This window comes from Anabrus simplex, chromosome 1, assembly GCF_040414725.1.
Source record: "Anabrus simplex isolate iqAnaSimp1 chromosome 1, ASM4041472v1, whole genome shotgun sequence".
NCBI lineage: Eukaryota > Metazoa > Arthropoda > Insecta > Orthoptera > Tettigoniidae > Anabrus > Anabrus simplex.
The window spans coordinates 807,982,501-807,996,168 of NC_090265.1; the positions used below are offsets into that span (position 1 = coordinate 807,982,501).

A 13,668-nucleotide genomic window follows, 5' to 3' on the forward strand; every position below is an offset into this window, starting at 1 on the left:
CTTCTAAGCCTTTCTCATCCCATCGTCGCCATAAGACCTATCTGTGTCGGTGCGACGTAAAGCCAAATGTAAAAAAAAAACTATTGCTATATGTTTTCGCTTAGCTACGGGATGAGAAACAAGAATGAATATATTTTCCCTCAAGTCCAAGTTGTAGGGATTGCTGCCACTCTGATCATTAATGACTCTGCCAGAAGACACATAAAAGCAGAATTATCTCCGAACAGGCTATGAAGGCCCTTGAATGGGTGGGAGGAAAATGCTTCCACTATCCATAACCTCGACACTTGGTGGGGCAGAGTGGTTAGCTGTACGCCCGGCCGCCTTTGCCTCCAGGAATTAACCTGCTACTCACTGTTGGTGTTTCTTAAAGTTTTCGGCTTCTGGCGTGGAATCGAACCCACGTCCTTCCAGATGAACCTAGCACGTCTTTACTTCCTCGGCCAGTCAGACCTTCGTATGGCTTTTAGTGCCGGGAGTGTCCGAGGACAAGTTCGGCTCGCCAGATGGAGATCTTTTGATCTGACGTCCGTAGATGACCTGCACGTCGTGATGAGGATGAAATTATGATGAAGATGATACATACACCCAGACCCCATGCCAGTGGAATGAACCAATTATGGTTAAAATTCCCGACCATGCCGGGAATCTAACCCGGGACCCCTGTGACCAAAGGCCAGCTCGGTAACCATTTAGCCATGGAGCCGGATAACTTACAGAAGTTAAGTATTTGATTCAAACATTCGCAATTACGCATAGGACACTTCCTAGCCGAAGCAGTGAGGACATGCTTCGTGGTGCGGTAGAATAACACCCACGTATCCCCTGCCTGTCGTAAGAGGCGACTGAAAGGCACCCCAGGGCTCTCAAATTGGGAGCGTGGGAGATTTGCGAGGTTTATAACCTTTGGTAGACGTGACCACGAATGTTTTATTATTTTTTTTAAAAGCAAAGTCATCTCCGTACAGGTCATGAAGGCCCTAGGAGGGGTGGAATGTAAAGGCTTCCCCTACCCGTAAAACCTCGGTACTTGGTGGAGTAGAGTGGTTAGCTCAACGCCTGGCCACTTCCGCCCCTAGGAATCAACCTGGCACTTATTTTCGGTATAGGATGAGTTGACCTCAGCTTCATGTGCACCTCCGGAGGTGGAAATCTCTTTTCTTAATTTTATTTTCCTGACGGGGAATCGAACCCACGTCCTTCCAGGGGAACAGAGCACGCCTTTACGGCCTCGGCCAGGCAGCCCATATTCTTCTTATTTTTATGTTGTTCCTCTTCTTACGTTTCGCCCTCTTTGGGGTACGTTGAATCAATCTTTTCTCTGTGTGTTGCTCTTTTCTTAGTGCCTAGTATTTCTTCATTCTTTCTGATCTTCGTTTCCTCTCGTATTCCGAGATAAAGGTTTAGCTTTTAAATTCGATTTGTCATAGAACCTTAACCTTATATTTTGGTATTAAGTTATTACTTTAGCTGTTCAATTGAATGGTAAATTTTCTATCATTTTTAATTCCTCTGGGTCTTTTTCAGTTTCTTTAAACCAGCTGGGTTTTGTTTTGGGAATACGGAAGAAGTCAAAGGTTTGTTTGGTTAATCTACTAGAGTTCATTCTGAGAAGTTGACCCTAAAACGTGATACTTCCTTAACGCATAGCGTCCGAGAGTTTTTCCATTTTCTTGTAGAGTATCTCATTCTTGATGTGTATTATCTTATTATCTAGAAATTTTGCTCCTATGATCTTTCTTTAAATGTTCCTTTCTTTTAGCTCGAGCTTCATGTTCAGTGTACCTGCTGCGTGCAGTGTTTCTGGTTTAATCGCTGTTTTATCGTGTTTAATTTTGGTCCTCCGTGAAAGGGATTTCTTTTTGTATGTATATCTTGCTAGTTGGAAGGCCACTTCAAGTTTATTTTTCCTGAATTCCATTGCTTTGCATTTCAACTAATCCATTCTCCGAGATATATGAATTATTTTACTATCTCAATCTTTTGTTCTTGGGCTTTGAGGTATTTACAGTACGTGGGTGTTTGTTGTTTGCCATGATCTTGGTTTTTTCGAAGATTATTATTATTATTATTATTATTATTATTATTATTATTATTATTATTATTATTATTATTATTATTATTATTATTATTATAGGACCGATTTGCTCATAATGGTAGAGCGCTAGCTTTCTGAACAAAATTGGTGGTATATTTGAATACGTCAGCCACGCGTCGGTATATTTACCGGCACGTATGCATCTCGGCGCTTATGAAAATCGTAAATGAAGTTAGTCGGACGTGAAACTATTATTATTATTATTATTATTATTATTATTATTATTATTATTATTATTATTATTATTATTATTATTATTATTATTACATTTGTTTCATTGTCATTATATGAGGTGTTAAGAATATCTTCTTTCTTTATTTCTTTATTTCTTTCTTTCTTTCTTTCTTTCTTTCTTTCCTTCTTTCTTTTAATCCGTTTACCCTCCAGGGTTGGTTTTTTCCCTCGGACTCAGTGACCTCTACAGCCTCAAGGACGGTGTCCTGGTTTGTGAGACTATGAGTCGGGGGGATACAGCTGAGGAGGAAGACCAGTACCTCGCTCAGGTGGCCTCACCTGCCATGCTGAACAGGGGCCTTGTGGGGGGAAGGCAATTTTGGATGGGATAGACAAGGAAAAGGGAAGGAGTCGGCCGTGGCCTTAAGTTACGTACCATCCCGCCATTTGCCTGGAGGAGATTGGGAAATCAAGGAAAACCACTTCGAGGATAGCTGAGGAGGGAATCGAACCTCCCTCTACTCAGTTGACTTTCCAATACTGAGAGGACCCTGTTCCAGCCCTCGTACAACTGCTCAAATTCCGTGGCAGTGCTGGGAATCGGACACGGACCTCCGGGAGTGGCAGCTAATCACACTAACCGCTACACCACAGTAAGAATATCCTCACTATAATTCTTTGGGTGTACGATGGAGATTAGTGAACCGGACTTTAACATTGTATCATCCCATTCCTTAGCGAAAGTTAATATGGAAAAGGAAACAGGAAAATATAACATGAGGCTTAGCAGCACTTACGCAGTGCTAGAATCGAACCTCGGCTCTCGGAATGGTGAGCTGTCTGAGCTATGCCAACAGGTTTTTCAGCAGTAGGTCAGTCACTGATAATTACCGGAGAATGGCAGCGATCTGCTAGTATCTAGTTCCGGTTATTAGCGTCAGATGAGATAAAGGAACGACATCATAACGAGTGCCTAGGGTTCGAATTGAACTAGTAGTCTCAAGTAGGACATAATTACGTTCTCCTACTTTGTCTAGGAACTCAGACTACATTCCGCAGACTGAAATAGAGGCCACTTTTCTTTGTCTCCATTCACAATGCTTAAATATATATGTTACAAATTTTGGGGGGAATATAGACAATTTAAAAATAACAATAATGATGTCCGCCTCTGTGGTGTAGTGGTTAGTGTGATTAGCTGCCTTAGCTGCCACCCCCGGAGGCCCGGGTTCGATTCCCGGTTCTGACACGAAATTTGAAAAGTGGTACGAGGGCTGGAACGTAGTCCTCGGGAGGTCAACTGATAAGAGTGGGGTTCGATTCCCTCCTCATCCATCCTGAAAGTGGTTTTTCCGTAGTTTCCCACTTCTCCTCCAGTCAAATGCCGGGATGGTACCTAACTTAACGCCACGGCCGCTTTCTTCCCTCTTCCTTGTCTAGCCCTTCCAATCTTCCCATCCCTCACAAGGCCCCTGTTCAGCATAGCAGGTGAGGCCTCCTCCCCAGTTGTATACCCGTCCCTAAGTCACACACTCCAGGACACTGTCCTTGAGGTGGTAGAGGTGGAATTCCTCGCAGATCCCGAGGGAAAAACCAACCCTGGAGGTCAAACAGATTAAGAAATAATAAACGGGGATGGGCGTTGTAAACAAGACTCACAATCTATTATCAAACAAACTCTTACTAGCAATTTTTCACAGGTATATTTCAAGAGAAATATCAACAAATCATTTCAAATTAAAACTGGGAAGCGGATGGGCTCTCACTCTTTTCAACTGCGCCCTCGATAAGGTCGTCCGTGTGTGAAGATTCAAACTACCCAAAAATTGGTTTTAGACTGGGCGCTGGGTGCAAAGCAGTGAACATCGATTGCCCTGATTTCGCAGCATTAATAGTCCTAATGGTCCACCTTTGTCGTGTACTGGTTAGTGTGATTAGCTGCCACCGGGTTCGGCTCCCAGCTACGCCACAAAGCTTGTAAAGTGGTATGAGAACTGGAACTGGGTCTTCTCAGACTCGGAAAGTCAACTGAGTGGAGGAGGTTCTATTCTCACCTCAGACACCCTCAAAGTTAAGTAGACTAACTCTTTTTAGCGGCAAATGCATCATAAAGGCATGCAAAATGCAGCATGTTTGTGGAATACTCCCTTTATCTTTATCTGCGAAAACTGCTATGTGAAATATTTCAGCTTAGAACTTTGGCTGATAACGATTTTTCCGAAGAGCCTGAGAGAATTCTCGTTCTAGGTGCAGCGGGTCAGTATATTTTCAGCAACATAGCGATTTTCGCAGGGGCAACGATGGTATACTGTAATTTCATTTTCCCCTACGCTAGTCTGCCTCACTTAAAGTTCCTGACATACTGGTAGTCTGTCTGTCTGTCTGTCTGTCTGTCTGTCTGTCTGTCTGTCTGTCTGTCTGTCTGTCTGTCTGTCTGTCTGTCTGTCTGTCTGTCTGTCTGTCTGTCTGTCTGTCTGTCTGATAGACCATCAGCCCGGAGGCTGGTTGGATCCTCATATAGCAACACCAAAGTTTATGCAGTTACGGGGAAATCGCAACAACCGATGACAGCACCAAAATGAGTCGTACTAGACAAGATGAGGAAGTGAGGTAGTTCGCCATTGCTTTCCTCACTGGGCCAAAAAGTGCTATTGCATCACATCTGACAACTTTCATAACAGTCAGACACACTGGTTGTGCTTTGAAATGGCAGTAGGCAGATACTAGGAGTAAGCAGAGCAATATCGACCTGATGGACTATCAGTGTTAGGTGGGTTGCATATCCACAGAATTATACGGGGCTGGTAAACCACCCAGTATATATTAATTTCATTAAGCACTAGCTTGTGAACAGTGTAAAAAGTAAAATAAAACTTCACAGAGTGTACAACATCGTGCAGTCTTCATCCCCATGAGTAAGTTTTACACTTTCTTGAATTCAAAATACTTATTTTAATTTCATTAGTTTTTATTATGTTATTTATTATTTTTCGATACGGCCACCTTTGGGCCACGTTTACACAATCTTCCTTCTGTCACGCCCTACGTCGCAGCGCCGGCCGTTGTGGGGAAGGAAAGTATTATTTAGATATTTTATTTCCTGCAAGTGGTAAATCATCTTCCTTACTGAATTTGAAGAGTATATTTTGTTTGCTTACGATTGAATGGTAACGTAGCATAGCTCATTTTGTGTTCAAGGTCGTTGAATCGATCCCTATCACAGTCTGTTGGATTTAAATCTACTTAAATGCGAGTGACCCATTAGCGTGGTGTCTTTTTTCTTTTTTCTGACCTAGCTGAGCCGGGCTGAGCAGCTCAGATGATTGAGGCGCTGGCCTTCTCACCTCCAACTTGACAGATTCGATCCTACATCAATCCGATGGTATTTTAAGGTGTTCAAATACGTCAGCCTCATGTCGGCAGATTTATTGGCACGTAAAACAACTCCCGCGGGACAAAATTCCCGCACCTCGGGGTTTCCAAAAACCGTCAAAAGTAGTCAGTGGGATGTAGAAATAATAATAATAATAATAATAATAATAATAATAATAATAATAATAATAATAATAATAATAATAATAATAATAATAATAACCTGCCTAGTTGGAGTGAGAAGGCCAGCAGGTCAATCGTCTGAGCTACTTAACCCGGTACTACTAGGTCAGAAGCAACATATTATTATTATTATTATTATTATTATTATTATTATTATTATTATTATTATTATTATTATTATTATTATTATTATTATTATTATTATTATTATTACTGGCCTAGGAGTACATGGTAGTAGGAGTAAACATAATTAAAATACCAATAAATTGCCTTTGAATAACCAGCCTTAAAAATGACACCTCGCTACTGGGTCACTCGCATTTAAGTAGATTTAAATCCAACAGACTGTGATAGGAATGGATTCCACGACCTTGAACACAGAAAACGAACTATGCTACATTGCCATTCAATCGTAAGCAAACAAAATATACTCTTCAAATTCAGTAAGGAAGATGATTTACCACTTGCAGGAAATAAAATATCTAAATAATACTTTCCTTCCCCACAATGGCTGGCGCCACGATGTAGGGCCTGTCTGTTACCCGGAGGTCTCGGATTCGGTTCCTGGCCAGGTCAGGGATTTTTACCTGTATATGAGGGCTGGTTCGAGGTGCGCTCAGCCTACGTGATTACAATAGAGGAACTAACTGCCTGTGAGATAGCGGCCTCGGTCTAGAAAGCCAAGAATAATGGCCCAGAGGATTCGACATGCTGACCACACGACACTTCGTAATATGCAGGTCTTCGGACTGAGCAGCGGTCGCTTGATGGACCATGGCCCTTCGGGGCTGTTGCGCGATGGAGTTTGGTGTGAGGTTTTTTCCCAGAATGGCACAATACAGTTTATTCTCTCTTACTTCCCCCTGGCAGTCGAAAAGCTTCCTATACCGGTATTATGTTTGATCGCTGTTCTTTTGAGACTCTTCAGATAGACGTTTGTCCAGTGATCCGCTTTGAAAGTAAACCTAGGCCATGAAAATTGTTCATGAGAAGTCTTGTATTTCTAACTGAAGTGAAATTTATAATACCTGTCCTAAGAACTAGCCTTTCAATGGCTTTGCTATTTGAAGTAGGGATAGTGTGACGAAATGTAAATGGGATATTCTCCAACAAAATAAGATCCAGCATAACTTATTGGAGAAATTTATAGCCATAATTAGCGACTTGCTCAATATCCTCCAGCGCCACCTCATGTACGTCCTTGTTCCAGAATAGTTATCACTGAAGACGAATGACTGTCTCTGAAGTGTCTTCATTGCTTACTTGGTTTCCAATATGTGCAAAGTTAGGATTCACGATCCTCGTGGTCATTCGTTGCAAGTGAATTGATTTCTTTTTGAACAAATAAAAAATATGTTAATATTAAAAGAGTATTTTACTTTTTCCCTGATATATTACAGTTTCATCTGACTCTTACCCCCTGGGCCTCGAAAATTTTTCCACACAGCATTTAATATTGTCTAGTTGGGACTCGTCATGTAGAATTCTTCAACGACAATAAATATCTTACAATATACCATTTCAGTCAGTTATTTCTCGGAACATTGGAGTCTCTGTGTGAGATGTATTCAATGGCTAAAGCTTGAATAGGCTTCTTGATACCACGTGATTTTTCGAAGGGAACTTAAGAATTGATGTCACTGAAAGTAAGAGACTAAATTGCCCGGCCCGCGGTGTAGGGCAAAACGCGTCCGCCTGTCACCCGGCGGCCCCGGGTTCGATTCCCGACCGGGTCAGGGTTTTTTAATTGTAATGATTAATATCCCTGGCCTGGGGACTGGGTGCTTGTGACGTCCTACGTCCTCACACACAACATTCCACACTACCGCAATTCCAACTACACGCAGGTTCATACAATATGGTGCCAGTAGGGGCAAAAGTTCCACATGCGTCGACACCCCAAACAAATAGCATTAAAAAAAAAGAAACGAAATTAAAAATTGTTCCAATTATGTTACAGGGCTGTATACTTGTTGTGAACTATTTATTTAATCCTTAGATCACCTGAAGTACAAGTGTAACATTTCGCAATTACGTTATGTTAATGAGGCACTGAATACTGCAAAAGTAACATGCCTAGCTGTGCAGATAATTGTGGTTGATAGTTTTCATGGTTTTATAGTTACTTTATTTTATATAAATATGCTTTCACAAGCATTTACTTCATAACAGATCACTTTTACACATCCACTAGGGAACTAAAGGTGGTATCATGGAATTCCTCATTCCCTCAGTACCAAATCAAAATTTTCTCTGATCCTAACAAAAGATAATACATTGTACCTCAAGGCAAGAACATTTAACTTGGTCAAAAACTTCGCATTCCATTTTCTGGTACTTGAATGTCATTCTGTTGCTTTAATCTTTAAATATTGATTCATTTAAGTATTCGCTTAATGAATAACATTTCGCCTTATAAACAATGGTCAAGTAATTCCTAGACTCCCGTTGTTTCAGACATGCTCCGCTACATGCAGCATTTAACAACGACGTATCCTGACCTCGTCGAGATATTAACCATTGGCCAGTCTTCGAGGGGCTTGCCTCTAAAGGTAGCCAAGGTCTCTACGGGAAGTCATCTGGGCAAGGATGGGAAGCCGAAGCCTGCCCTCTGGATCGACGGTGGTAAGTTGATATGTTGGATCTCACTTAAATGGACGAGGATGAGAAATGGAAGCGCACCATGTAATTAACTGTGGTAAGTAGATGTACTACTGTGATAAGCCGTGATAAGTGTCTGAGTCTCGCGGCGCTGATCATATTATTAGCATTGTAATCCCCATTTGTCTAGGTGTTAGCCCTATCACGGAGCTACGTCAAATGGCGTAGAATGGATAATACGCAGTTAACCCTGGAAGAGTAACGTGCAAGTTTAGGTACATTAATGCTAACGTGGGGATCTGCATGCCCCAGGAGATTAAATCACATTCTTTTGGTTTTCAAATATTTTTAATGCGTCAGAAATTCACATACGTAAAATAAAATATGTACATAACTGGTATATTACACTATTATAGTGATCATTATACATACACATACTGAAAATTAGCATAAGGTTCAGATGAGCTATTTTCGGTTACGAAAAATAAATTCGCATTTCACATGTCTCTCTTACATTGCACATTGCAAGGAAGTCACCATTTTGTGTCCTGATCATACAAATTTCTTACATTCAGAGCAAATTACCGTGGTTTTCATGTCTTGGGAACGTTCACACATATGACAACGGCCCTTAGATTTTGTATCTGCTACTGCTGCTGCTCCTGCTGCTGGAGGTGGTGGAACTTGGGCTTCCACACCGAGTTGTTTCATGATAGCTCTCTTTACGCCCCGTGATAGAGTTGGTAAATTCAATCACTTCGTCATCCGCAACTGTACAAGTTCTTATCCTAAATCTATATATATATATATAACTAGCAAGATACCCGTCCTTCGCTACGGTATTATACTGAAATTTATAATTGAATGCTCAACATTTTATATATAGTCCGCCAAAATTCGCGATCAGACTCGTCTTCTGAGAGATTACGGCAAAATTCCTCCCATGTTTCAATCTTTCGTTCCAGCAATCGATATCGAACTTCCCGGGCTAGCTCCAAGTATTCCGCTCGGTCAGTTGGGTCTCTAAACCTTTGCCATATTTTCCTATAAGCATTTTTAATATGGATCAAATCCTTGAGGAGATCCGGCTGATGCCGTCTTGAGTGCCTTGGCGGTACTGAACCCGCGGCCGGACTGTATTTGTAGTCATTACCCGGCCAGGGCCCGTTTCGAGCGCGGTCCGTACATTTTGACGACGATCCAGAATATTATTATTATTATTATCATTATTATTATTATTATTATTATTATTATTATTATTATTATTATTATTATTATTATTATGTCCGACTCGTTGGCTGAACGGTCAGCATACTGGCCTTCGGTTCAGAGGGTCCCGGGTTCGATTCCCGGCCGGGTCGGGGATTTTAACCTTAATTGGTTAATTCCAATGGCAGGGGGCTGGGTGTATGTGTTGTCTTCATCATCATTTCATCCTCATCATGACGTGCAGGTTGCCTACGGGTGTCAAATATAAAGACCTGCACCTGGCGAGCCGAATCCGTCCTGGGATATCCCAGCACTAAAAACCATACGACACTTCATTTATTATTATTATTATTATTATTATTATTATTATTATTATTATTATTATTATTATTATTATTATTATTATTATTATTAATGTTCTGGACCCCGCAGCAAGAAGAAAGACCGCTACTTGGCGGTAAATTACATCCGCTGCCATTGTCATTGCTGACAATGTGACCAGCACCATTGTCACGCGTAGGCAAGAGCGCGGGATTTCTGGCGATACGAATGATATACTTCCGTGCATTATTGGCTTTATTATAGAGGTGAACAACTGCACGGTCAAAATCATTCCTATAGTTCATTTCAAATGTGTATAAATTTTTATTTATATGCCGGGAGAATCTGCTGCAATGTAACTTTAAGTTCTCCAAGGGAAAAGATGGCTCTTGAAAACGAACCCAGCAAAGATTAAAAAAGATCGGTTTATGATCAGAATTAAGTAGTACATTATGAACAGTAAAATCAATTGGTCTCAACTCCTTTTTCACCCCACCGCTGTTAAGTTGATTTACCCCCTCCCCCCCCAAAAAAAACAGAGGACGTGTTTCTGTATGTTTAAAGGTGATTTCAAATACCAATGTTCACGTCTGTTACCTTCAGTTTTGAGATATAAGTATCCCCATAAAACGAATTAACTTCTTTTTTACTTCCTTTCACACAGTGAATTTTCCGGAAAAATGCTTGTTTATTAGTAAAGGATCTTCTAAATACCAATTATCACGACTCTAACATCTTCAGTTTTTGAGATACGTGTCCTTAAAAAGGAATACAACTCCTCTTCACCCCCGCCCCCCAAGATGATTTTCCCCAATAAACGCGTTTTCTTTGTTTTTAAAGGAGACTCAAATACCAATTTTCACGTCTGTAAAAACGTTAGTTTGCGTTAGATGTAAGTATCCTCATACAATTAATCCAATTAATTTTTCAATTATTTCACCCCTCCCCCTTCATTGAATTTTCCGAGAATACGTGTTTCTTTACTTTTAAAGCAGATTCCAAATATAAATTTTCACGTCTGAAAAATCTTTCGTTTTTGAGATAATAGTATCTTCACACAAATAATTCAACTAATTTTTCAATCCCCTCCCCCTTTAAGTGGATATCCGAAAACAACAAATAAGTATTTCTTTTTTAAAGGAGATTCCAAATACCAAATTTCATGTCTGTAACATCTTCAGTTTTTGAGATATCAGTATCCTAATTTGAAAGAATTCAATCCCATTTTCAGTCATCTTTAACCCCCCTCCCCAATTCACGGTGTTTTTCGAAAAAATACATGTTTATTTTTAATAGAGATAAAAATACCATTTTTCACACTGTAACATGTTAAGCTTTGGAGATATACTGTAGAGATGCTCATTTTAAAATTTCACCGCCTTTTTAGTTTCCCTTAAGTGGAGTTTCCAGAAACAAATCACCTATATTTCTTTACTTTTACAGGAGATTCCGAATACCAAGTTTTACGTCTGTAAAATTTTACGTTTCTAAGATATACTGTAGATATAGTCTTCCTAAAAATTCACCCCAATTTGTCAACCCGCATTAATTGGATTTTCCAAAACAAAAGAATTACTTTTTATTTATTTTTAAAGGAGATCCCAAATACCAATTTTCAGATCTGTAATATCTTCAGTTTCTGAGATATTAGTATCCTCATTAAAGACATTCAACCCCTTTTTCACCCCTTTTCATCCCTCCTATTGGGATTTTCCGAAAACAAAAAATATGTGTTTCTTGTTTTTTAAAGGAGATTCTTTTACATCTGTAAACTTTTGAAGTTTTGAGATATAGATACACTCAATTCAAAAATTCACCCCCATTTTCACCCCCTTAGCGACGGAATATCCAAGAATCCTCCCTTAGCGAGCACCTACAGTACATTGTAATATAAATGTGTGCTCAAAATTTCATTTCTTTTTGTCCAGTAGTTTTGGCTCTGCGATGATGAATCAATCAGTCAGTCAGTCAGTCTGGACATGTTCTTATATATATATATATATATATATAGATAGATAGATAAGAGTTTTGTCTTTACATTGGTCAGAATTGGAAAAGAATGGTATTTCTGTATCGGTCATGCCCATAGTAACAAGGAAATGCACTTTTTACTTTTCCGTAATGTCTGTCTGTCTGTCTGTCTGTCTGTCTGTCTGTCTGTCTGTCTGTCTGTCTGTCTGTCTGTCTGTCTGTCTGTCTGTCTGTCTGTCTGTCTGTCTGTCTGTCTGTCTGTCTGTCTGTCTGTCTGTCTGTCTGTCTGTCTGTCTGTCTGTCTGTACGTACACGCATCACGAGAAAACGGCTGAAGAGAATTTAATGAAAATCGGTATGTGAAGTCGGGGGATGAGCCACTACAATCTGAAATGGTAGTTTAGGGGAAGGCATAAAAAAATTAATTCTCAAATATATATATTATATGTGGTCCTATCGATAAATACTACATAACTAAAGTTATATAGAATGAAATTTTCGATCATTTATGTCATACATTGTTACCGTACCGGCTTTGATAACACAGATATTCATGAATTTGTATTTTTGTTGCCAAGTCCATATCAACGCCGAGCCACGAGAAAATGGGTTAACAGTATTAATGAAAGTCGGTAAATAGAGTCGGGGAATAAGAAACTACAGTCTAAGTTATTAAAAAAATGTATTCGCCCTGTATGAAATTGTAGTTTAGGGGAAGGCGCCTAAAAATTGATTGTTAAATACCTATGTTATTGGTCCTATCGACAAGTACTACATAACAAAAGTTATAGAGAATACAATTTCCGACCATTTTATTTCTATTTGTTCGGGGCGTCCACCCATGTGGATCTTTTGCCCCTACTGGCATCATATTGTATGAACCGGCGTGTATTTTTTTTTCTTTTTTTTTCGCTAGTTGGTTTACGTCGCATCGACACAGATGGGTCTTATGGCGACGATGGGACAGGGAAGGGCTAGGAGTTGGAAGGAAGCGGCCGTGGCTTTAATTAAGGTACAGCCCCAGCATTTGCCTGGTGTGAAAATGGGAAACCACGGAAAACCATCTTCAGGGCTGCCGACAGCGGGTTTCCAACCTACTATCCCCCGAATACTGGATACTGGCCGCACTTAAGCGATTGCATTATCCAGCTCGGTCCTGCGTGTAATTGGAATGGCGGTAGTGTGGAATGTTGTGTGTGAGGAAAGGAAGATTAAGGACGTCACAAACACCCAGTCCGCAGGCCAGGGATATTAATCATGACAATTAAAAAACCCTGACCCGGCCGGGAATCGAACCCATGGCCACCGCGTGACTGGCGGACGCGTTGCCCTCTACACCCTGTGGCCGAACTAATTCCGACCATTTATGTTTTATTCAATTTTACCGTACTGACTATAACAAGAGTGGTATTTCAGAGTCGGAAGAAAACTAAATGTGAAGGCCTACAATATTGAAAGCGCATAACATTGATCAACAATAATATTACATCGAACATTGTTTGTGGTGATATTCTTTGTCTCGTATGCTGCCGCTCAACTCCGACAGATGGGATTACTGCTGCGTACTGAGTATAACAGCCTGACTGAATATTAGCGGGAAGTAGCTGGGGAGTTATAGTATGTCATTCCTTTGGTTCATAAATGTTCTGATACTGCCGGTACGTAACTCACTGGTTCATCATAGTATTCCAGCTATTCGATCCCTATTGTGACGCGCTGTTTTGAATGAGCAGTGTGCA

At 40.4% G+C, this 13,668-nt stretch overlaps 1 protein-coding gene across 1 annotated transcript in view; it reads left to right on the forward strand.

Moving 5' to 3' along the window:
* The window catches only part of LOC137496920 (carboxypeptidase B-like), a 233,203-nt gene that overhangs the window by 180,736 nt on the left and 38,799 nt on the right, over positions 1–13,668 (forward strand). The window contains exon 3 of the mRNA XM_068224962.1: positions 8,285–8,452. Within this exon, the coding sequence (XP_068081063.1) occupies positions 8,285–8,452 (168 nt within the window). The remainder of the gene's footprint in view (positions 1–8,284; positions 8,453–13,668) is intronic.